This window comes from Dipodomys spectabilis, unplaced genomic scaffold (genome assembly GCF_019054845.1).
Source record: "Dipodomys spectabilis isolate Male_0828 unplaced genomic scaffold, ASM1905484v1 ptg000073l, whole genome shotgun sequence".
NCBI lineage: Eukaryota > Metazoa > Chordata > Mammalia > Rodentia > Heteromyidae > Dipodomys > Dipodomys spectabilis.
The window spans coordinates 8,038,686-8,063,845 of record NW_024870750.1 but is presented as its reverse complement, the minus strand read 5'-3'; the positions used below and the strand labels follow the sequence as shown (position 1 = coordinate 8,063,845).

The 25,160-nt window shown below is 44.0% G+C and overlaps 1 protein-coding gene across 1 annotated transcript in view; it reads right to left on the bottom strand.

Annotated features, from left to right (window-relative positions):
- Positions 1–25,160, bottom strand: part of Syne2 (spectrin repeat containing nuclear envelope protein 2) — a 259,939-nt gene that overhangs the window by 44,543 nt on the left and 190,236 nt on the right. The window contains 13 exon segments of the mRNA XM_042682550.1: positions 1,709–1,903; positions 2,760–2,994; positions 3,763–3,857; positions 5,123–5,267; positions 5,375–5,529; positions 7,333–7,461; positions 8,196–8,375; positions 10,062–10,266; positions 12,502–12,632; positions 12,987–13,157; positions 16,530–16,682; positions 21,157–21,312; positions 23,944–24,120. Of these exon segments, the coding sequence (XP_042538484.1) occupies positions 1,709–1,903; positions 2,760–2,994; positions 3,763–3,857; positions 5,123–5,267; positions 5,375–5,529; positions 7,333–7,461; positions 8,196–8,375; positions 10,062–10,266; positions 12,502–12,632; positions 12,987–13,157; positions 16,530–16,682; positions 21,157–21,312; positions 23,944–24,120 (2,127 nt within the window).

The window sequence follows — 25,160 nt, the reverse complement described above, 5'->3', positions numbered from 1 at the left end:
GCCTTCTCAAACTAATCTCAACCATTTTCACATGTGAACAGAAAGCATTCTGACCCCATTCCCCCTTGCCCCTGCTCTTCTCTTCCTGATGCCTGGCTGGGTTAACCTCTTCAGATCCAGCTTCCCCCTTCACCATTGCTCTCCACCTGCCACCTTTTGCTTCAGGTACTGTGTGGTCTGCCAAGCTTTCTCAAACAATATTATTTGTAATCATAACAACCATAGGACATAGCAGGGAAATACTGTCACATTTAAAAATGAGAAAACAGGCTCAGAGAATACTGGCTCTTGATTTGGAAAAAACAACACTGACTAAAGCTTGGTTATCTACTATGGGGATACACAGCAGATAGGGAGGAAAGTGGACCATTTTCAGTAGCTCAGACAAAAACAGAATGTAAAACAGATAGCTTACTGAGCACCCGTGGTTCACACCTGTAATTCTAGCTTCTCAGGAAGCTGTGATCTGAGGATCATGCCTTGAAGCTTGCCTGGGTAGGAAAATACATGAGACTCTTACCTCCAATTAAGCATGGAAAAGCCAAAGAAAAACTGTGCCTCAGTGGTAGAGGGCTAGCCTTGAGCAAAAGAAGTTCAGGAAGAACATCCAAGCCTTGAATTCAAGCCCCACAATGGGCACCAAAGAAAAGTTAATATTCAGAAGAGAGAAAGAAAAGCAATTAAAACTGTACCAGAACTCAAAAAGAACATTATAATGTTAGGATCACTATAGTTTAGAGTCCTTGAGATGCAAAGCAAAACAATGACTTTTCTACTAATGACTTAGAATAAAACATTTTACTTGTTAAATAAATAGTCTAAATTATCTAGGATGTTCACTGTGTAGAAAAGTACATTCTCTGATGATGGCAGACAACTTTAGTATCACTGTACTTATTTTTATGTATTATACCCCAGGACTGTAGAACACATGTAGAATGTACTCATAAAAGTACATCTTAGCCAGGCACTGGTGGCTCCTGCCTGTAACCCTAGCAACTCAGGAGGCTGAGATCTGAGGATGTGGTTCAAAGTTAGCTTGGGCAGGAAAGTCCATGAGACCTAATCTCCAATTAACCACCAGAAATCTGGAAGTGGTGCTATGGCTCAAGGTGGTAGAACACTAGCCTTGAACAAAAGAGCTCAGGGATAGTACACAGGTTCTGAGTTCAAGCCCCACGACTGATTGGGGGGGGGGGGGGGGGAGGAGGAGGGATATATCTTAATAAGCCAGGCACCAATGGCCCAAGCCTGTACCAGTACTAGCTACTCAGCAGGCTGAAATCTGAGGATCATGGTTTGAAACTATGGGGAAAGTCTGTGAGACTCCTATTTCCAGTTAACCAGTTAAAAAAAAAAAAAAAAAGCCCTCGAAGTAGAGCTCTCAAGTGGTAGAGTACTAGACTTCAGAAAAAGAAGCTCAGGGACAGAGCCCAGATCTTGAGTTCAAGTCCCAGGACTGGCACACATGCATACAAAAAAAGTATATCTTGATAGTACTTCAAGTACTTATATACTCAACACTGAGCTTTTTCCATGCTGTATTCTTATTAAGGCACTGGCACAACTCAAAGATTAGTAGGACTTAACCTTCACTGGAACACTGCCAGTATTAGATTTTCTAAAATCTCTGCCGCTTTCACATAGCAAACAAAACCACTTGCACTGTGTGTGGATATCAGGAGCAGAAAAGTAAGTGAAGGGTCACCTCTACAGTGCTCAGGAACCACTTGATCATCTCGCCTAGCTGCAGCTCTGTGTTCTTCCAGGTGTCCTGAAGCTGAGTGAGCATCTCATCAATTGATGCCTGAGCACCCAGGGCAGGCGTGGACCGTAACTTCTCCCCAGCTTCCAAGGCTAGCACATAGGTGGTTCTCCAGCGCTGCAAATGGATCTCTTTATTCTACACAGACAAAAAAAAGTGATGAGGTTGAGCCTCTGATTTGATAAAAATGTGTGTTAGTATGTATTTCCTTCCGAACTTCTGGTGTTTAATTAGATATAAATTAGAAAAATGTGGTCAGAATTTACACATGGACACCCATTCACATCAAAAGCTAAAGTTTGGGCTGGGAAGATGGCTCAGTGGTAGAGTGCTTGCCTTGCATGCATGAGGCCCTGGGTTCGATTCCTCAGCACCACATAAGCAAAAAGAAACAAGCCAGAAGTGGTGCTGTGGCTCAAGTTGTAGAGCGCTAGCCTTGAGCTGAAGAGCTGAGGGATAGCACCCAGGCCCAGAGTTCAGGCCCCATGACTGGACCCAAAAAAAAAAAAAAAAGCTGAAGTTTTACTTTGAGGAGACAGCATATTCCCAAATAAAGTATTCTTTTATCTCCAGTTAACTACCAAACAGTCAAAAGTAGAGCTGTGGCTCAAGTGGTAGAGTGCTAGCCTTGACCAAAAAAGCTCAGGACAGTGCTCAGGCCGAGTTCAAGCTCTAGTACAAGCACACATACACAAAAAGCCAGTGCCTTAAGAGTTTGGGTGACAAGACACTGTTACTCCAAAAGTCTTCCATTCTACCCACCCATCTTCACTGTAAACTTTCTTGCATTGCCCACGAGGTTTGCTCTTTCTAGATGAATGGTGAGATGGAGTCTCCTAACCTTTCATCTAGGCTGTGGGGTGTGGTGTCTGCCATAGGCTGGTTTTGCTATGCACAGAGCACACATGCACCATAGCACCAGAGCCATGAGGTGAGGGAACATTGCGTTAGTGAAGCCCACCCATGGCTCTCCTGCTGCAAGTGCCTGCAGTACCTTCAGCTCACAGATCAGACGTCTGCTCTGGTAGAGGCTGTAACCATCCTGGCTCTTCACAGCAGAGAGCAGGTGGCTGGTATTGGATAGGAAGCGCAGCAAGTCCTCCATGGAGCTGGTGAAGTATTGCCACTGTCTCACCAGCTTGTCGATATCCTGCTTCCTCTGCCGAACGCCATGCACAGCACTCTGCCACTGGTCTCTCAGCTTAGAGAATTCTGAAACAAATTCTGGTCTGGGGAAGAAAATGGATGGCTAGAGATTCTTGACATGAGCATGCAGGAAAAATATAATTAGCAGCAAGTAACAGAAGCACACTCACAATTTGTGTGCATAATTTACATGGGATAAACAGCGTCTTAAAAGCTGGACCCTAATTCACTTAAACATCAGGGGCAGTGTGCAGTAGTTAAAGGTGTTTAGCAGAACATACCTGAAGTGTGTCAGCATGCACAACTACCATTTCTTTTTTAATTTTAATTTTTTAAAATTATTTTTATTTATTTATTTTTTATTGTGAACACACTGTACAGAGGGGTTACAATTACATGGGGAAGATAATGAGTACATTCTTATCGAGCATTGCAGCCTCCTCCTTTGTTTACCCTTCACATCCCTTCTCAACCTTCCCCTGCCCCCCCAACAACTACCATTTCTTAACACTGAGCTACTGTATCAAATATTATACCAAATATCTCATGGAAATGAAGAAAATAGATCAATGGGCCAGGGCTGGTGCCTCACACTCATAATTCTAGCTACTCAGGAGGTAGAGATCTGGAGGATTGAAGTCTAAACCCAGCCAGAGCAAAAAGTTTGTAAGACCTCCATTATAACCAATAAAAAGCTGAGTGTGGTGGTTTGAGGCCTACTGCCTTGATTTGATGACCTTACATTATATCCATATATTGAAATACCACCCCATCCCCCCACACATAGGTACCCAAATCAGAAAGCTTGGGCCCAGCCACTGTACTGGCCCTGTAAGTCCCAGACAGCTTACCTCTTCTCTAGTTCTCTAGCGTCCAGGAGTTGTAAGGACTGAGTGACGTAAGAATCAGAAATTATCTGGTTTATAGAAACCTCAGCTTCTAACATCTATAAGATCCAAAATATAAAATATCAGCAAATACAGCACATTTATTGGTATAGAACTTGTACTTCCTATTAAAATTTAAGTTCTCAAAGGATAGGAGAAACAATGAATTTTCAAATTATTTGAACTCAACTAAAAACATGCCCAACTATCATATCAATTATCAAGTAGAAATATAATACTAAAAGCAAATAGGTCTAATAACTATGCCTAAATGCCTAATCCTGCATGCTACTGAAATGCAGACTAACCACTAAAAATGTCTTATTTATTTATTACCAGTCCTGGGGCTTGAACTCAGGCCCCAGGTACTATCCATCCCTCAGCTTCTTTTGCTCAAGGCTAGTACTCTACCACTTGAGCCATACTGCCCCTTCTGGCTTTTGCTGTTTATGTGGTACTGAGGAAACAAACCCAGGGCTTCACGCATGTGAGGGAAGCACTCTACCACTAAGCCACATTCCCAGCCCTAGAAATGTGCTATTTTAATTTTTAAAATTATCTTTAAGCAGTTATGCAAAGGGGTTTTACTTCAACATGTCAATTTATGAATACAATGCATTTGATCAACGCCATTCCTTATCTATCTAGAAGTGTTTTAAATATCTAGCAGTACAAGGACAGGAAACTCTTCTTGATACTATTAATGCTGCATTGTAATTATCCCAGGTGCTTCACTGTATAGTAAAGTAGGCAGGGAAAATGCACTGATGATTCTGAGCCCTTGGTAGATTGGCACGACGTCTGCATTCTATGGAAGCAAAGTTGTTCTACAAGCTTCCAGGTGCTACAGGATACCTGAGCATGCCACCTGTCATTCATAAAACATAGCAGAATAACATGTTGAAATTTTTGAAATGTGCAAGAATTTTACAAATCAATGGACAACTGAATTTGCTTAACGAGACACATTCAATGAAGCAGCTCTGCACTACACAGTGAATTTCAGGACAGCTTGGTATACAGAGGGACACCCTTTCTCAAAAAAAAAAGCCAAACACAAAAACACAAAAAGAAGAGAAATGGAAGCCAGGCTCTGGTGGTTCACCTCTTAATCCTAGCTACACAGGAAGCTGAGATCTGAGGATCAAGTTTGAAATCAGCCTGGGCAGGAAAGTCCATGAGAATCTTATCTCCAATTAACCACCAAAAAATAAAGGTGTCATAGAGAGCCTTGAACAAAAAAGCTAAGGGACAGGGCCCAGGTTCTGAGTTCAAGTCCTAGTCAAAGATATAAAAAGATGGCTTTTGGAGAGCACAGGCTTACTGCAAATGCTTTCTGCTGTTCTAGGAGAGCCGGGAGGCTCTGGGCAGTATCCGCTTTAAGCATCTCTTCTGTCTTCTCCAACAGCTCGACCCACTTCTCACAGCAATGAAGAAACCTTTCATTCAGTGCATTTTCCTGAAGTTCACTAGAAAGGTTTAAAACAAAGCAGAGTCACAGAACAATGACATTCTTGAACTCCAAGTTGTTAATTTTACCTCCATAGAAATGACAGTAGGGAATCAGTGTGCTGACCTGCAGTGGTCTAGTGCCGTGGCTGTGGCCCGGGTCCACTGCCGGTTCACTGTCTGCAGCGTCTTTATGGCAACATCACTGAGTGGGAGCTTGAGGCTCTCTTCGTTCAAGCGTTCAATGGCTGGTGACTGGGCTGTCAGTGCCAACACAGGATTCTAGAAAATAATGAAGCAGGTCCAGATTTTTAGATGTCAACAATTTATACCTAGATGACAAAATGGCTTCCTTATCTCAAAGATGAGACAAATCAGGACCTGAGCTAAATATAAGGCCCGCTCAGTGCTATGGTCTATTCTGGAATACCAACCTGTACAGGTGGTCAGATTGAAAACAACCCAGGAAGTGGGAAAGCACACCAGATTTTGTCTTTTGACAAAACGTTTCTGAGGCAGAAACAAAGTGATTCATACATGCAATCCAAGGACTGGGAAGTGGAGAAAAGACGATCATGGTTCAAGGGTAGACTTGGCAAAAGTTACAAGGACTATTTCAAAGCTAGACATTGTAGCACATGCCTGTAATCTCAGTTCTGTAAGAAACTGAGGAAAGAGGATCATGGTCCAAGGCTGGCCCCGGGCAAAAATATAAAATGTTGCCTGAAAAATAAGTCAAAAATTGCTGAGGGGCAGGGCTCAAGTGTTCTATGACAAAACATGAATATTCCACTCGTATTTTGATAGGATATGAAATCAGAAGAAAGTAAAAGTGATCAAATTTTCACTTAAAAAAGACATTTCAGGACAACCTCTAGGTCAACTCTGTTAAACAAAGAAGCTCTTTCTCAATATCCACATTCTCACTAGGACTGTGCTGCAATATTCTAGTTTATAGAGTCAGCAAACAGGTTCTATAAAAAGCCAAATCATCAATATTTTAGGCTTTTGTGGGCAATGTGGTCTCCATAGCAACTACTCAACTCTGCCTTGCAGTGTAGCTCTTGTAGTTAATGTGTAAATGGAGGGACATGGCTAGGTTCAAATAAAACTTTACAAACTCTCAGGTATGTATGTATGTATATGTGTGTATACACACATATGTTGGATATTATTTTCTGATTCCTGATCTAAGCTTATAAACATCAATCCTTCAAGATTCAGAAAGCTCCGATTATTTCATTCACTTATATTAACTACAGAAAACTTACTAAGGTAATTTGTTTGTTTGTGTTTTTTTTACTGGTCCTGGGGACTGTCCCTGAATGTCTGTGTGCAAGGCTAGTGTTCTACCACTTGAACCATAGCTCCACTTTTGGCCTTTTCTGTTTATGAGGTACTGAGGAATTGAACCTAGGACTTCATGAATGCTAGGCAAGCACTTTACCACTAAGCACATTTCCAGCTTGCTAAGGTAATTTAAAAAAAACCAAGTACTCATTTGTAAGAGTATTTTATTTATTTACTTTGTCAGTTTTGGGGCTTGAATTCAGGACCTGGGCACACTGTCCCTGAGCCTTTTTGCTCAAGGCTAGTGCTCTAACACTTTGAGCCACAGCACCACTTGCTTTTTCTGGTAGTTAATTGGAGACAGGAAGAGTCACACAGCCATCCTGCCTGGGCTGGCTCTGAACCACAATCCTCAAATCTCCTAAGTAGCTAGAGTTTCAGGTATGAGCCACACGTGCCTGGCTCTTATAAATATTTTATATCTGATCAACTCAACAGAAAAATTCAACTAGTCACAAAAGCCAATCCCTACATTTTTCTGGTTCACTGAAGCTAATCTGTAAAGGTCCTGAAGATAAAAAAAATATCTAGGAAAAGTTACTATGACATTTACGAAAACAGATACCTACCATTGTTCTACTTTCCCAGACCTTAGTGTAGGAATGAAAGGCAAATAAATAGCTGTGCTCAACAGTTAAACAGGCTGCAAACACCTTCTAGAATGCAGCAGTAATTAGCTTAATTTTAATCTTATGGTGAGCTGAAGCCCTTATGAAAAACAAACACTATCAATACCAGAAATGAGTCAGGATTGTCTTCTTTTTCTTGATGGTAAAGTTGATCCAAATTCTCTTCCTCATGTGTAATAAGATTTTTTAAAGATCCCAGCCGGTCCTCAAAATCCTTAAACTGCGAGAGAATCATCTAGAAAAAGAGACATTTTCATTAGAGAACATTTTCATGAACAAATATTAAGCATATAGCCTTAGGGGCTAATGAAACTTCATGATTGTTTTCAACCACAGAAGCTCCTTCCTCTCTTAAACAACAACAACAACAAAAAAAAACCAGAGATGACTACTCAGAAGTCCCTTGGTTTTTTGGTTTTTTTTTGGGTCCAGTCGTGGGGCCTGAACTCTGGGCCTGGGCGCTGTCCCTCAGCTCTTCAGCTCAAGGCTAGCGCTCTACCACTTGAACCACGGCGCCACTTCCAGCTTTTTTCTTTTTGCTTAAGTGGTGCTGAGGAATCGAACCCAGGGCCTCAGGCATGCAAGGCAAGCGCTCTACCACTGAGCCACCTTCCCAGCCCAGTCCCTTGGTTTTTTGACTGTGTGTCTTTGAGCCTGGTGCTGAGACTCCATTTTGGAGCATCCTGGGATCTAGGTAGCTTTTCAAAAATCAAGATAAAGAATACTAATGGCCAAGACTCAAGCAGCTACTTCTACGACTCAGTTAGCCTACCAACTTTGAGAGGGTCTGAAATGATCACTTCTTCTATTGATATGTTCAGTAAAGGCTAAGTGGATGCTTAAGATCTGCCCACTGCCTGTGATGGAAGCCAGACTCATGTAGTTTGGCATGGCTTCATTAAGCACGGTTATAGAAGGCAGTATGCAAATGCCCAAAGCCTTCGACCTGAATGGAAGAGTGAAATGAACCTCGAATTCATTCGCCTTCAGCAACAGCATCTTTTCCAGGTAGTCAGCTCTCTGCAGGGAGTGCCGTTGAACTGTGAGCAGCTGGGGGCTGCCCAGCTCTGAGGGCTGGGGGAGTCCATCAAGGAGGGTGATATTTTGGAGAAAGGCTTCTTTTGTCTTCTGCACACCATCCTGCAGCTCCTGGAGAAGAAACCAGAGGTTCCCAAACATCCACTCTGCCTTTCACACTGTAATTCTCCCCTTCACCAGATTAGCAGCATCTAGGAGAATTTTTGCCAAAACTTGAGTGCCTTTTTTTGAGGGTGGGGGAGTGAGTTGGGGAATGCTGTTCTGGGGCTAGAACACAGGGCTTGGGCACTGGCCCTAAGCTTTTTGCTCAAGCCTAGCAGTCTACACTTGAGCTACTTACTCATCTTGTGATTGTTTTGTTTTTGGTCTGAGACCAGGACTTGAACTTGGTATCTGATGTCTTCACTCACTCATTGGCTGAGCTTCTAACACGGGAGCCATCCCTCTAACCATGGCTGCTTATTGATTTTTTTTGTTTTTGTTGCTGGTCTGGGAACTGAACTCTGGGCCTGGGTGCTGTCTCTCAGCTCTTCAGCTCAAGGCCAGTGCCCTACCACTTGAGCTACACCACCACTTCCAGCTTTTTCTGCTTATGTGGTACTAAGGAATAGAACCCAGGACCTCATGCATGCAAGGCAAGCACTCTACCACTGAGCTACCTTCCCAGCACCCCCTGACTGCTTATTATTGTAAATAGATGACAGAGATTAAGTTTTCTTCAGAAGGCCTGTCTCGTTAGTGCTGTTCTGAAACTTGTCAGTTCAGAGGCAGAACTGACCCTGACCAATAAAGAAGACTTCCTGTTGATAGACCCCTAGGCATCAACTGGGCCCAGTCCCATGCTTTGCTTAGTGGCTTAACACTTTATAGAGACATGATTTCATGCCATTTCAAGAATCACTCCAACCTTACCCCCTGCCCTAGGACTTCTTAACAGAAACAGATTCATTTGCAGAGATTGATTTTTGACATCTTCTGGGAAATTCCATTGAGTGAAATTTCCAGGTTTTAAATTTTTTTAAATTTATTTTTATTACTATTATTTTTTCCAGTCCTGGGACTTGAACTCAAGGCCTGAGCACTGTCCCTGAGCTTTTTTGGCTAAGCCTAGCACTCTCCCACTTGAACCAAAGCTCCACTTCTGGCTTTTTTTTTTTTTTCTTATGTGGTATTGAGGAAGCACTCTAGCACTAAAGTCACATTCCCAGCCCCAGGGTTTTGTTTTGAGAGGATCTGGTAGAAGGAAATGGATCTTTGTTCTTAAATTGGTTGCTCCCTCCCCTTTGAGTTCAGTGCTAGCATCAGAAGATATACAAGATCTTGTCACCGAGTTTAAAACTAATAGTATTCATTTTCTGGATTATTTTGTAACAGTAATAGGACAAACACTGTAGAGGAAATTGTGATATTCTTAAGTATAATCTCAGTTACTATACCCAGAGAAAAGTCCACTCACCTGGCACTCAGCCTATGATTATGATTATTTTTAAAGGAGAAGACTCAACAACTATTATTCTTTGATTATCACACTCCAGTGAGATTAAACTAAATACACCGTAACAGCGTGGAAGTGTAAACTTGGAAAGAGTGTCAGGTCCCCCTGACCTAGCTGTCACCCAATCCTCTCAACCCCACACATCCCGGCTGGCCGGCATCTGACACAGTCCACTGTCTACAGCCCAGGCCGACTTCCTCTGCCCCCATGTTCTGTCCTATTCTAGGGTCATGGCTGCCCCTCCCAGGCCCTGTCTGCTAGGCTAACTTAGCTTTGGTTTTCCCAAAAGGCTTTGCACTCACCTTTACATCCTGTAGGGCCAGCGGGAGGACCTCTGCCACATTGTTTCCAGATGTGTTGATGTCTGCAAGCTGCTCAAACTTCACTTCCTGTTGAGCCAGCCGGGCGGTGGCTTCGGCGTGAGCACTGTGGTAAGCCTTCCAGAGCTGCAGCTGACTCTCGGCCTTCTGCAGCTGGTCAGCAAGGTCACTGTTGGCCTGGGACCACCTGTCAATGAGTGCAGATAGGACAACCCTCATTCTACCCTTTCCCTCATAATTTGCTCTACCAGACAGCCAATAGCTGAGGGACAGCTCAAGAGACACTGTTAAATGCTTATATGTATTGTGCCAGTATGGAGGTTTAAGTATTGTCCCTGAGCTTTTTTTTTTGTTGATAGTGGGGCTTGACCTCTGGGCCTGGGTGCTGTTCCTCAGCTCTTCAGCTGAAGGCTAGTGCTCTACCACTTGAGCCACAGCTCCACTTCTGGCTTTCAGTAGGTCAATTAGAGATAAGAATCTCATGGGCGGGGCTGGGAAGGTGGCTCAGTGGTAGAGCGCTTGCCTTGCATGCATGAGGCCCTGGGTTCCATTCCTCAGCACCACATAAGCAAAAAGAAAAGAGCCGGAAGTGGTGCTGTGGCTCAAGTGGTAGAGCACTAGCCTTGAGCTGAAGAGCTGAGGGGCAGCACCCAGGCCCAGAGTTCAGGCCCCACGACAGGACCCCCCCCACAAAAAAAAAATCTCATGGGCTTTCCTGCCTAGGCTGGTTTGACCTGAGATCCTTAAATCTCAGCTCCTGAATAGCTAGGATGATGGGCATGAGCCACCAGTTCCTGGATAAATGCCTTTAAAAAAAAAAAAAAAAGCATTGTTGGGGACTGGGAAGGTGGCTCAGTGGTAGAGTGCTTGCCTTGCATGCCTGAGGCCCTGGGTTTGATTCCTCAGCACCACATAAGCAGAAAAAGCTGGAAGTGGCGTTGTGGCTCAAGTGATAGAGCGCTTGCCTTGAGCTCAAGAGCTGAGGGATAGTGCCCAGGCCCAGAGTTCAGGCCCCATGACCGGCAAAAAAAAAAAAAAAAAAAAAAAAAAGAAAGTTGTCAGTATTGCTGTTATATAAACAAAAATCCAAATCAGGCCATTTATTTGATTTTATAATAACAAAATGTGATTGGCAAGAATGATCTCTTTTCCTCTCTGAACACCTGTTAGGCAAAGGTGGAGAAAGCACTGCCTAGAAGGTACCTTTAAATGAGTCATATTATTAAATAAAAAAAATTAAATAAAAAACTTAAGCTAAGTAAAAAAAAAACAGCTTAATTTTTATTTACTTTTTACAATACTGAAGTTTGAAATCAGGACTGCACTGGCTAGGCAGGTTTTGAGCAATGCCCTCCCCGTTAGTACTTCATTTTTCTTTACTTTTGCCAGGGGAAAGCCTCAGACCATGATCCTCCTACCTATAGCCTCTTGTGTGATTGGGATGACAGGTGTGACTCACTTCTGTCTGACTTACATGTTGAGATGAGGTCATGTTAATATTTTGCCTAGGCTATCAAACCACAGTTTTCCTGAGAAACTGGGATTACAGACATGAGCCCCTGTACCTACTCTAGAACATTTAACTTTAAGTGAAATGGATGATCTTGTATATGCACCGGTAACCTACATTGTCTGAATAGCGAATGCACTGCCTCATGTGGGGGAGTGGTCTTTTTCCCTCAGTGCTTACTTCCTAGAGTCCTGGATGTGTAGGAAGGAAGGGGAAGGGAATGCTCAAGGCAGCCCAACCACTCCATCAATTGCCTTTGGTCAATTTCCTTATCCTACACAGCAAAACGAAAGCCTTGTGACTTTCCCACTTCACGAGATGAAGCTTAGCAAGGAATTCCTTCCAGCCTCATAGTAACCTCCCCAAGAGTTACTTCAACAACCATTTTCCCTCTCTTACAACACATTTTTTTTTTTTTTGTCAGTCGTGGGGCTCAAACTCAGGGCCTGGGTGCTGTCCCTGAGCTTATTTTGCTCAAGGCTAGTGCTCTACCACTTGAGCTACAGCGCTACTTCGGCTTTTTCTGCTTATGTGGTACTGAGGAATCGAACCCAGGGCCTCATGCATGAAAGGCAAGCGCTCTACCATAGAGCCACCTTCCCAGCCCCTTACAACACATCTTATGATGCAGACTGCCTCAGTGTTGGGTGTGAGGTGGTGCATGGGATTTCACGTTGGGCTGTAAACAGGCCTTTTCTAGACTATCTGGAATACTGGGTGAGCTGTACAACAGTTCTGGAGAAACGGAGTCTTATTTAGTGAACTAGAGCCTTCCAAGAGGGAGCCAGAATAAGATGACGCCACTCATCTCACAGGATGCAGCAGACGCTACAAGGCCCGGTCACCTCACTGGCCACAAGGGAGGAAGGTCAAGCTGCCTGGTCCGTCCTTGCGATTGCATGTGGAGCGTACCTCGCACGCGCATCCTGACACTTCTCTTCCATTATCTTAGCGATGGAGGGGCAGGACTCTTTGAGTTTGCTGACGACCTCCTCAAGTTTCTCCCAATTGCCTTCGCTGCTCTCCGCTTCATCTAGCAAGGACTAAGAACACAGTGGGAAGGTCAGGTCCCGATGGCCGCCCACCTCCCATGAAGACAGCAGCGTGCTGGCGTTTTCTGCTTCACCACAACCCAAGCATGCAGACCTTACAGGACAGCGAGAAATGATCAGGAGTACAAGAAGGAACTCACTCAGGGCTGAGGACATGGACACACATACACAAATTGTGAAATAACATGGCTATGGGAAGGAAAATTCAACCCAGGGTTTGCTTATGGGATTCCACTTTAGAAATTTAGTCTCTACCTCGGCTACCGCTGTGGAAAGCACAAACACATACGTGTCCACTGCTGTGCCAGCTTCCATCTGCCCAATGCCATGCTGTGGCTCATTTACCTGAAGGTTCTCCACTTGGCATCTCAAGGCCTCCAGTGATACAATGGCGGGTGTGCAGTGCTCCAGGCAGTACCCAAAGCGGATAGCCATGGTGTTCACCTCCTCATACAGCTGATCGTATGTGCTCCACTCCTGTAGCACTGCCTGCATGCAGGCGATGAGCTGCGTGACCTAGGTGGAAAGCAATGCAGACACACCTTGACTTATAATCCATAAGACGCCGTCTTCTCATTCCTCTCCTCTCCTGGGAATCTACCATCAATGAGATTTTAGGCATTCTGATTTGTGAGTACATACAGCAGGGTCTTCCAAGATTTGCTGCAAATGGGAAGGGAGGCCAAGGAACATAAAAATCTCAGAGAAGAGCTTGACACCAGTGGCTCACGCCTGTAATTCTAGCTTCTCAGGAGGCTGAGATCTGAGAGCTGCAGTATGAAGCCAGCTGGGCAGGAAAGTCCATGAGACATATTTCTAATTAATCACAGAAAAAGCTGGAAGTGGATCTATGGCTCCAAGTAGTAGAGTGCTAGCATGAAGTGAAAAAAGTAAGTTGAGAAGATTTAAAAGAGTATCAGCCTAGGGAGAAAGGGCTCAGGGGAAGATTGCTGGCAAGAAGAGGCAAGCACACAGGTCCAGCTCTCTACCAGCTTTCTGCCCTAGCAACTTGTTTAATGCCCAGCTACAAAAAGCAATGGCAGGCATATTCTATCCACAGGTATGCTTCGATAATGCTGAAGCATTTTATTACCTACCAAAAATGACTTCAGGTGATTTATAGATCAGGCATTTGAGGCTTAGTGTGATAACCCACCCAAGAATGCAGATAGAAAACCATCCTGGAGTGTAGACTGGAGTGATCACTGCTTCAGAGCTAATCGATACTCTAAGCTCACCTCTTCTGCCTTTGAAAATAAGACTCTTCTGAGATACACTGCACCTACCACACAATTCACCTATAGAGGCCAATCTCCACAATTAACTGTAGAACATTTTCTTCTCTCCCCAAAAGAAGGCTCATATTCATTTGTAGTTATTCCTCATTCTCCTCCAGCCCCTTGTCTACTTTCTACAGCTCTGCCTGGGCCGAACACGTCATATAAATGGAATCAACAATCTGCAGTCTTTTGTAACCAGCTTCTTTTGCTTAGTGTTGTTTTCAAGGCTATCAATGTGGTAGAATGTATTGTTATTTCATTCTTTATTATGGCTGAATACGATTCCAGTGTGTGGACATACCACCTTTGGCTTATATATTTGTAACAATAGACAATGGGTTGTTTCCACTTTGGGGCTATTATAAATTACTATGCTATGAACCATTCGTGTCCAAACTTTCGGTGTGAATCTATTTTTTTTGGGGGGGGGGGGGGAGTCTGGTCGTGGACCTGAACTCTGGGCCTGGGCGCTGTCCCTCAGCTCTTCAGCTCAAGGCTAGCATTCTACCACTTGAGCCATAGCACCACTTCCAGCTTTTTTTTTTTTTTTTTGCTTATGTGGTGCTGAGGAATCGAACCCAGGGCCTCATGCATGCAAGGCAAGCGCTCTACCACTGAGCCACCTTCCCAGCCCAGGTGTGAATCTATTCTAATGTGGGGGTTTCTTACCTAAGAATGGAATTGCTGAGTCACATGTTTAACTTTATGTTTAATTTTTTGAGGCGCTGCCACACTGATTTTCAGAGCAACTAGATCATTTTATATCCCCACCAGCAGTGTATGAAGGTTTCAGTTTCTCCCTTGCTTTTTTCCTTTGCTTATGCTTGTTACTTATTATTGTCTGTTTTTATTACAGCCATCCTTGTGGGTGTAAATTGGTACTGTATTGTGGTTTTGGTTTTCATTGCCTTGATAGTTAATGACATTGAACATCTTTGTGCTTACTGGTCACTTGTAGTATAATCTGTTTTGTTTATTGAGATAAGATTTCACTACAGTCCAGGCTGGCCTTGAATTCACAATCTTCTTGCCTCAACCTCTTGAAGGTTGGGGTTATAAAACATGCACAGGTTGTCTACATATTGTGTGTGTGCTGGTCCTGGGGCTTGAATTCAGGGCCTGGGCATTTTTTCACTCAAGGCTACTACTCTACCACTTGAGCTACAGTTCTACTTTCAGCTTTCTTGGGTGGCTAATTGAAGATAAGAGTCTCATGGACTTTCCTGCCTGGGTTGGCTTCAAAACATTCTCAGATCTCAGCTTCCTGAGTAGTTAGGATTATAGGCTTGAGCCACTGGTGCCCAGCTATCTTCATGTTTGTTTGTTTGTTTTTAACATTTATTACCCAGTTAATTTCTTTTCCCTATGTATTTTTTGTTGTTGTGGTTGTCAGTCATGGGGCTTGAACTCTGGGACTGGGCACTGTCCCTCAGCTCTTCAGCTCAAGGCTAGTGCCCTACCACTTGAGCCACAGCACCAATTCTGGCTTTTTCTGTTTATGCGGTGCTGAGGAATTGAACCCAGGGCCTCATGCATGCAAGGCAAGCACTTTACCACTGAGTCACCTTCTGAGACTCCCCTGTGTATTTTTTTTTTTTGCCACTCATGGAACTTGAACTCTGGGCCTGGGTGTTGTCCCTCAGCTCTTTAGCTCAAGACAAGCGTTCTACCAGTTGAGCCACAGTGCCACTTCTTATTTTCTGGTGGTTTACTGGCTTTGAACCACGATCCTCAGATCTCAGCCTCCTGAGTAGCTAGGATTTCAGGCATGAGCCACCGATGCCTGGCTATGTATTTTTAAAAAAATCATATTGTGACTGCATTGCAATGATCTGCTCATGTGCATTTCCTTTACTGCCTAGAAGCTCTTTGTGGAGAAGATTCATTGTTTTTCTTTCTCTTTCTCTTGATAGTAACAAATGAATGAGCTCCTCCTTATTTTCCTGCTGGAGCCCTGGGGAAGGAAGGAGGCTGAAGGTTGCTTATGAATTTCATTCATTAGCTAGCTGATTTCTAATTTTTACTTGGCACACGAGGTTGAGGTAGGTTTGAGAAGTGGACAAATAACTCACAATAAAGATTCTGGAGCAAATGTGGGTCCACTACAATGCCTAAATATTTAGGATTTCCTTTCATGGCCGTGGGGCGGTCGGGCTGCCGCGCTCCTGTGGTAGTCCCCCCATGTGGACACATGGAACTGCATTACCAGCATCCACACATTCGTCCCCTCCCCAGCTCCGTGCTGTTCCTACCCACCCTAGTTCTTCAGCTGACCCCTGATTCTGACACCCCTACCCTGTACGTGGGGAAACCTGAGCTGCCTCTCCAGGCCTGAGAACAATGCTAGTTGCTCTGCTGCTGGCTTTGGGGAGATGGAGACGTTTTTGTCTGCCTGAGTCCCCTAGACAAAACAGAGAGAGTTAAATGGATTTCCTGCCTGTGTTGTTGGGAGCTGGGGTTTTGCCTTGAATGACTTAGTATGCAAAAGGATATTGTAGTATAATCTGCAGGTTAATAATCATTGTAGTATAATAAGGGTACTTCCTCCCCTCCAATACTTTCCTCATCATTGTTTTTCTGTACTTTCTGATACAGCATATACTTATACCTGATTGCACACATGGCTCTTCTTAAGAAACAGCTCATCAATGCCAGATGCGATGTCTTCTAACAGGGGCATGTCCTCACTCCCCAGAGCCAAGTGGCTTTGTCTTAACTCAGTCAATGCTTTGGATTTCACTGCAAGTTGATTTTCTATATCCTGGAAGGGTAAAAGGAAAAAGATTTTCAATGCACAATATTACAAAACCATCAATGAGGTACAAGAGACAGAAATTTCCTCTTTGCAAGTAAAAAATGTTGCTGGAAGGGTCTGGGAAGGTGGCTCAGTGGTAGAGCGCTTGCCTTGCATGCCTGAGGCCCTGGGTTCGATTCCTCAGTACCACATAAGCAGAAAAAAAAAGCCGGAAGTGGCACTGTGGCTCAAGTGGTAGAGGGCTAGCCTTGAGCTGAAGAGCTGAGGGACAGCGCCCAGGCTCAGAGCTCAGGTCCCACGACCGGAACCCCCCTCCCCCCGCTCCCAAAAAAAATGTTGCTGGAAGCTGGGCGCCAGTGGCTCACGCCTATAATCCGATCTACTCAGGAGGCTGAGATATGAGGATCCAAGTTTGAAGCCAGCTCAGACAGGAAAGTCCATGAGATTCTTATCTTTATTGAACTACCAAAATGCTGGAAGTGAAGCTGTGGTTTAAATGGTAGAACACTAGCCTCAAGCAAAAATAGCTCAGGACTAGCACCCAAGTCCTGAGTTCAAGCCCCAACAAAATGTTGCTGGAGTATACAAGTAAGTAGCATTATATGAATACATACACATATACAATCCAAATTTCTTTGAATTATCATGAATGTACTTCTGTTAGCCGTAAGCTTGTGTACAGAGCTATCATACGTGAGGGATTAATAATCTCACTTCAAACCTCCCTATGTCAGCCAACAACATAGTTTTCCATGATAATTACAATATGCCAAGCTTGGTTTTCTCCCACTTCTCTGAAACTTTTGGAAGTCCTTCAGAATATGTCAATCCCAAAGTCTGCCGGAAAAAAATGTCACTCTGGAAAACTTCCTGAACCAAAAGATCCTAGGATAAGTCATTAAAATGTTCATTTATCATTTTATTTCTGATAATCAATGAGTAATAAAAACAAGCCAAAATTACACTTGCAGGAAAGCATCTTTTAGTTCTATTAATAGATGCCCTCAGGTGACTCCTAAGCACCTGCCAGTACTCTGTGCTTAGCAAGCCTCTAATGAGCCACAGGCTGGACAGGCAGCCAGGAGTCCAGCACAGCCTCCATCTGACACACAATGCACTACAGACTAGATTGTTAATTTATGTCCATCTCTGTCTTGACACAGTCTTTTTACAAAGATGCATCTAAGAAAGCAAGATTAAAAAAATAAAGTAAAATAAAAAAGGGAAAAAGAAGTGAATGGAAAGTATGGGACTCATAGGAAGAATGTAAGTCAGGGCTGCTGGTCTGAGTTCTGCCAAGATAAAAGAAAGCCTGTGTGCAGATGTGGGAAAGAGCAGGTTTACCCAGAATGCTGCAGTCAGCAGCATGGGAAAGGCACAGAGATCAGACTGCTGCTAATTCAATGTAATTTTCAGGTAGGGGCTGATGAGCAATGGTGCTGGCCAGGCAGGTCTGCAAATTATACTTACAGGTTAAACTAACTCCGGGTACAACTGGATACAACCTAGCTCAGAAATGGCCAGTGTGCATCTGACCGAGGAAGACGACATCCCATGAGGCCACCACAGGGCTTCTGCATTTTCCATTTAAGTCAATCTTGCAAATGTGCAAGGGGCATATGAATATTTGATTTTTTCTTTTCAGTCATGGGGCCAGTCTGGGCGTGGGCGCTGTCCCTGAGCTCTTCAGCTCAAGGTTAGTGCTCTACCACTTGAGCCACAGTGCCACTTCTGGTTTTCTAGTGGTTTACTGGAGATAAGATTCTCCTGGACTTTCCTGTCCAGGCTGGCTTTGAACCGTGATCCTCAGATCTCAGCCTCCTGAGTTGCTAGGATTACAGGTGTGAGCCACCGGTGGCTGGCATTGTGAATATTTGAAATGGTTTTGTGTTGGTAAAATTAATGAAAGCCTGGAGTTGAGCTCATGAGCTAAGGAATGTTCCTGCATGTGGCTGAATGTTGTCTTTTTTTTTGGGGGGGGGGATAGTGCTGGGAGTAGAACTCAGGGCCCTGCACATACCACTGAGTCATATCTATAGCTCTGTGATCTATTTAATTTCAGGTAGTGGTGAGGCTGTGGACATAAGAGTTAAACTTAGCTGGGCACTGGTGGCTCACACCTGTAACCCTAGCTACTCAGGAGATCTGAGGATCGCAGTTCAAAGCTAGGCGGGGCAGGAAAGTCTGTGAGACTTTTATCTCCAATTAAACACCAGAAAACCAGAGGTGGCATTGTGGCTCAAAGTGGTAGAGTGATAGACTTGAGCAAAAGAGCTCAGAGACACTGTGTAGGCCCCAAGTTCAAGCTGCATGACCAGCCGAAAGACAAAAAAAACCAAACAAGCTAAACCTAACTCAAATCCATGGGTAGCGCTATCAAAACAGAATGAAGCAAAGCAAAAGACAATCACTGATAGAGGACGTGCTTAGGTTAGTTATCTGCAACTCTTGAAGGTGAAGGCAGGGCAGTGTGGGCTCAGAATGGCATTTGAAAACATCTGAGGTCAGGAGGTGAGGCCCTACCCAGGTGCTCACTCACACATGTGTGAGAAGGTGTCAGGTTCAGAAACCCCAGAAACTGCTCACACTACATCTGCTCCATGGTTGGATGCTGGATGCTGCTTACCGGGACATCTCTGAGCAGCAGCCAGCATACAGACCATTGTTGGAGACTCACACAGCACCGGGAGACAGGGGCCCCAGGGCTGGCTGGGCAGGAGAGCGAGCTGGGTGAGGAGGCTGCAGCTGAGAAGGGTCTGACTAAGGGAGTTGGCTGAGGCCACTCTAGCGCTGTGTGACCCCAATGGGTTCAGTACTGACTCGGTTTATTATGACACACTTTCCTCACCTACAAATGGCATCGTCTTTATAAGGCCAATGTCACAGTCTTATAAAGACAGCATTCAATAGATGCCATTTCCTCCATTCTCCCCTCACGATGGCTTTTGAACTGTAACCTAATGACAAATGCCCCCAAACATCAGAACCTCGATCTGTGGGTGAGAGAGATCTGGTAAAGGGTTTCCCAATGGGGAAAGAAGGTGGTGTGTGCTTTCGGCAGCATCCTCGAAGCAGTGTGAGTATGGAGAAAGACTGGAAGGAGGCATGGAGGAGGCTGCAGGTGGCGGGAGGCAGTGGAGGTAGCACAGGTCTGTGCCCATGGACAAGACAGCAGGAGTACCTTGGGAGGGAGGATGTAGAGTTCCTGGGGCAGAGGCAGAGATTGAAGGTGGTCCTGGGCTCTGCCTTGAGTTGGGGAACCTAACCTCTCTATGGAGGAAGGACATTGAATCCGAGGTTGGCTGTAAGACAGAGATGGAGAGCTGGACAGAGTGATTTTCTTGGATGAGGCTGCTGCTCACACTGCAGGCCCAGTGCGATCCTGTAGCCTTTGCAGCAGAAGTGGGGCCTGGCCCCACCTTCCAGCCCTAACACAGACAGGTGCGATGCTCTTGTGCTGTTGGGGCAGGAGCAAGGTGCTGCTGAGTCTGGCGGGGAAGGGACATGGGATTGGGGGGAAGGGAGGACTGCCACTTAGAGAGGCTGGGCCCACACTTGGGAGAGGGCATCTCAAGGACGATGTGCCACGGCCAGCGGACTACACCCTCACACGCATCTGTGACTCAGATGGTAGCTCTAAGGGACAAGTGGTCCTTTGGAAACGCAAGACACAATAGGAGAAGAAAAGGCTCTTCCTCCCACCAAGTACACAGTGAAATCCTAAGGAGAATGGAAAATTGGAGTCATTTTGCCAATATCAGGTAATATAATAAAAACCACAAAAATGGAAAGCCCTGTAAACCCGAATTTTCTGTGAACATTTTTTCCCCCTTAGAAGTACTATTCAACCACCTTAAAAGCAAGAGTAACCCAGAAAATACCTTTTGCTGATTATACCTTGCAATTCTGTACAATTCATGGATAATTATCTAATGGAAATGAGTGGATACATACAGTTGTATACCACATATAGAATGGTGGGCCCATACATTCCAGCTAGATTTGCATAAGCACAGTTTGGTATAAAGTACATTTATGTGAGAGAGAATCACCTAACAATGCATCTTTCAGAAATCACCCCTGGTCAGGCACTGGTGGCTCATGCAAGTAATCCTAGCTACTCAGGAGGCTGATGTCTGAGGATGGAGGCTTGAAGTCAGCCTATTGAGACTCTCATCTCCAACTAATCAGCAAAAAACTGGAAGTAGAGTAGTAGCTCAAGTGGTACAGTGGCTAGCTTTGGGCAGAAAAGCAAAGGGACAGTGCAAAAGCAAAAGGGACTTCCCCCCTCCTTCCCCCCCCTCCACACACACACAGAGCATTCTTATTGCTAAACAACATATGGCTGTGACTACAGCAGGAACTAAAGTGGAATCTCCAGAAATCACAGCAACTCTGCATCCTTCTTCGGGGGGCAAAAGTGGGACCCTGCAGCCCAACCCGCCCGCCATGCTGGGCAGGTCGCTGCTGGGTCGCTCACCTGACAGTCCAGGAGCAGCTTCTCGATGGAAATCACACTTTCAGGTTTTTGTAAAGTCTTCAGCTTCTCTTCTTGAGCCTCAAACCAACTGTTCAAAATCTGTATTTTGTTTTCATTCTCAGAGATACTTTCCAAAAGTTGTTCCAAATGTTGTATCTAGAAGTAGTGAATAAAAAAATATCATGAAAAGGTTTTTTTTTTGGGGGGGGGGTCCGGTCGTGGGGCCTGAACTCTGGGCCTGGGCACTGTCCTTCAGCTCTTCAGCTCAAGGCTAGTGCTCTACCACTTGAGTCACAGTGTCACTTCCGGCTTTTTTCTTTTTTGCTTATGTGGTGCTGAGGAATCGAACCCAGGGCCTCAAGCATGCAAGGCAAGCGCTCTACCACTGAGCCACCTTCCCAGCCCCTGTTTTTTTTTTTTTTTTTAATTTTCAGACCTTCGCTCAAAGCCCAGTTCTGGTGTCTCACATCTGTTATCCTACCTCCTCAGGAGGTTCAGATTTGAGGATCTTGGTTCAAAGTCAGCCTGGACAGAAAAATCTGAGGCTCTTATCTCCAATTAACCAGCAAATTTGGGAGAGGAGCTGTGGCTCAAGTGGTAGAATACCAGCTTTGAGTGATAAAGCTAAGTGAGAATGTAAGACGCTGAGATCAAGCCCCAGTATTAGCACAAAAACAAACAAAAACCTGTGCTTAAAAATGGAAATGGAACAATATGGTTTTATTACCATAATATCTGTCCCCTTTGGAAAAGAAGCTTTTTTTCCTTCCAAATTCCTAGTTCCTTATATATTAGCTATGCTAGTAATTCGGAATGAAAGATTCTTAAGTCAGGACATTGGATTTAAATTCTCCTTTTAAAACAAATGTAACATTTAAAGCAAAAACAAATCGACTGAGACAGCTGGCTGTACGGGGTTTGGTACTAATTATACAAAATAAAGCCATGCTGTTGACATTCAATATTTTTTCAGTGTATCCTTTATTAATATAGAAACAGCTAAAGGAAATTTCCTTTCCCAAGACTCTTCATTAGAATTGCTTAAAAACTTCTATCAATGCCAAATAATAATTCAATAGTTTAATAATGTTTTCAATTCTGTGGTTCTTTGTTCTAATACAGTGTTTATTAGGTAGCAATCACTATATATATATATATATATATATATGAAATTAAGTGTTCCTTTTCTAATATTCTATAGGCAGTGTGATATAACATGTGCTAATAATTGTTTTAAAAGGCTACCCAGTATTTTATCACATAGACATAGTATATCATTTGATTAATTTTATTCCTCTAAAGGTGGAAATTAAGGCATTTTCCAGTTTTGCTAGTACAACAAGTGTTGAACACTTTGTATACACCATGAAAACAAAGGACTTTTCTTTAAATAAGGACCTAAGAACTGGTTTCTGGGTGAAGAGATGACTTTCATGGTTCTTTAAAAAGTTTCCTGGGTTTTGCAAAAAGAGCATCAGTAATGCATGAATGAGCTGGCATTGGAGCTTTATTATTTTATTAAAATCTGCTAATTTTTTGGGGGGGGTCTGGTCGTGGGGCCTGAACTCTGGGCCTGGGCACAGTCCCTCAGCTCTTCAGCTCAAGGCTAGCGCTCTACCACTTGAGTCACAGCACCACTTCTGTTTTTTTTTCTTTTTTGCTTATGTGGTGCTAAGGAATCGAACCCAGGGCCTCAGGCATGCAAGGCAAGTGCTCTACCACTGAGCCACCTTCCCAGCCCTAAAATCTGCTAATTTAATGTGTGTTATATTTTGAATATCTGATAACTGAGGTAACAGATTTTCAGGGCTATCTGCTGCCTACAGATTCCTCGCTGTGCGCTTTCTGATTCTCTTTGTTTGTGTCTTTGAGTATGAACTGTATAAATCATTTGTATCATTCTCTATACAGAAAAGAGAACAACTTGGTACTACAAATATATATATATATATATATATGTATATATGCAAATATATATATGTTTTGAGTACATTGTATCTTTTCAAGAATTATGGAGCTACCAAAAAGCCACATGTATTTTTTTTCCTTTTCAATTTTTTCACAGCCTAAATAGCTTTGACTCTTAATTTCAGAAAGAGTGTCACCATCCCTAATCTTTTAGTGGCCTTGAAATCAGATGTTCAAAAGAGGCAAAGAGGGGAGGAGGGATGACACTAGGGTTCTGGATTTCAGATTTTGGTGCTTGTTAGGTAGGCATTCAGAGGCAGAGCACCAAGTAAGTCAACTATGGTGGCCATATTTCTAGTCCTATGTTTCAGATAAGGTCTTGAGCTTTTTGCCCAGGGCTGGCCTGGGCAATTGACTGAGTTCCTCCTAACGATACCTCCCATATAAGTAGCTAAGATTAGAGATGTGAACCACTATGCCCAGCTTATTTGCTGAGATGAGTGTCTTGCTATTTATTTTTTGTTTGTTTTTGGGCAGGGAGGGATCTCAAACCATGATCCTCATTTCTACCTCCCAAATAGCTGGGATTACAGATGTGGGCTACTGTACCTGGTAAATTTGACACCTCTTAAAATTTCTCCTTTTCATTTGTATAGCTAGCTAAATTTCCCAAAGAAAAGATATAAAAATTATTTTCCTAGTCTTTCCTAGGTGGAGCAACCCTGAAGAATGGTAAATCAGAATTAACGACGAAGGCTATAATTTAGATGATTATTAGCCTTAATTGTAACTCAACTATCTGAATGCTGTTTAAATTTATTTGGAGAGTGGTATCTTGTGGGACTGAATCTTGCATTTGACTGTGACCCCCAAGCACACCTTTCTATTTAGGGTTCCGTGTACTCGTTGCCATTGGCGGTTCATCTCCCCCAGGTGCTCTGCAAACTCCGTCCTCTCATAGCGTTTGCTTTCCACATCACAGGTGCTCAGCTGAAGTAACGACTGGTTAACAAAGTCCACTATCCACTGTTTGTAGTCCATCTCCATCCTAAACTCCTGAACACACAAACACACACAATTAAACACTACAAGTCTGAATGGAAGCCTGGCAGATGAAGCAGATTTCCCCATGGCTGGGCTCTCGGGGGTGCTGAGCTCCCTCAATGAATCCAGCTGGGAGCAGCATCTTTCTACCCTCTCCGTGCCCCCATCAGCAGGCTGCTTGGAGTGGAGATTCTGGGAACTGTACATTCTTGGAATGGAGGACATGCTGTTTTCAAACAAACTGCAGAGTTCAAGGGTGCAGCTACAATCACTGGAACAAATTACCAGGACCTCGGTCTGACTGAGGGTTCTTATGAGAGGCCATTGTGAGAGCTCTGCAGTTTCTGAACCACCCCGAGGGCTCGTGGACACAGCCTGGAAACGGAAGTAAAGTTCTCCCAGAAAACTCTGGATGCCTTTAAGGAACTTTGCCAATTTAGGCAGCTTCTCTGCTCCTTGGGGGATGGTCTAGGGGTGTGTGTGTGTGTGTGTGTGTGTGTGTGTGTGTGTGTGTGTGTGTGTGTGTGTGCGTGTGTGTGTGTGTGGTATGGATTGCTCTAGGTGCTATAGCAATCCTAAAAACACTCAGTGCTAGACATGTTTCTGTCAAGTCTGATAGTTGTGGAATTGTTTTGTTTGTTTTTTGTTGGTGACGGGGCTTGAACTCTGGATCTGGGTGCTGTCCCTGAGCTCTTTAGCTTACAGAAAGCACTTACCACTTGAGCCATAGCACCACTCTGATTTCCTGGTGGTTAATTGGAGATAAGAGTCTCATGAACTATTCTTGCCTAGGCTGCCTTTGAACTGCAATCCTCAGATCTCAGCCTTGTAAGTAGCTAGGATTACAGGCGAGAGCCACTGGTGCCCAGCTAATTTTTCTCCAGAAAGTTCTAGCATTTCCTATGCAGACCTCTGTGTGTGGGGTGGAGGTGGGAAGAGGAGGGGAACAGTGAGATATGTGCTATGTGCCAGTTTACTGGAGCCTGTGTAGACTATTAATTATTCTATCATGTATTCAAGTTAGAATGTGACAGCAGGTAACAGCAAAATCT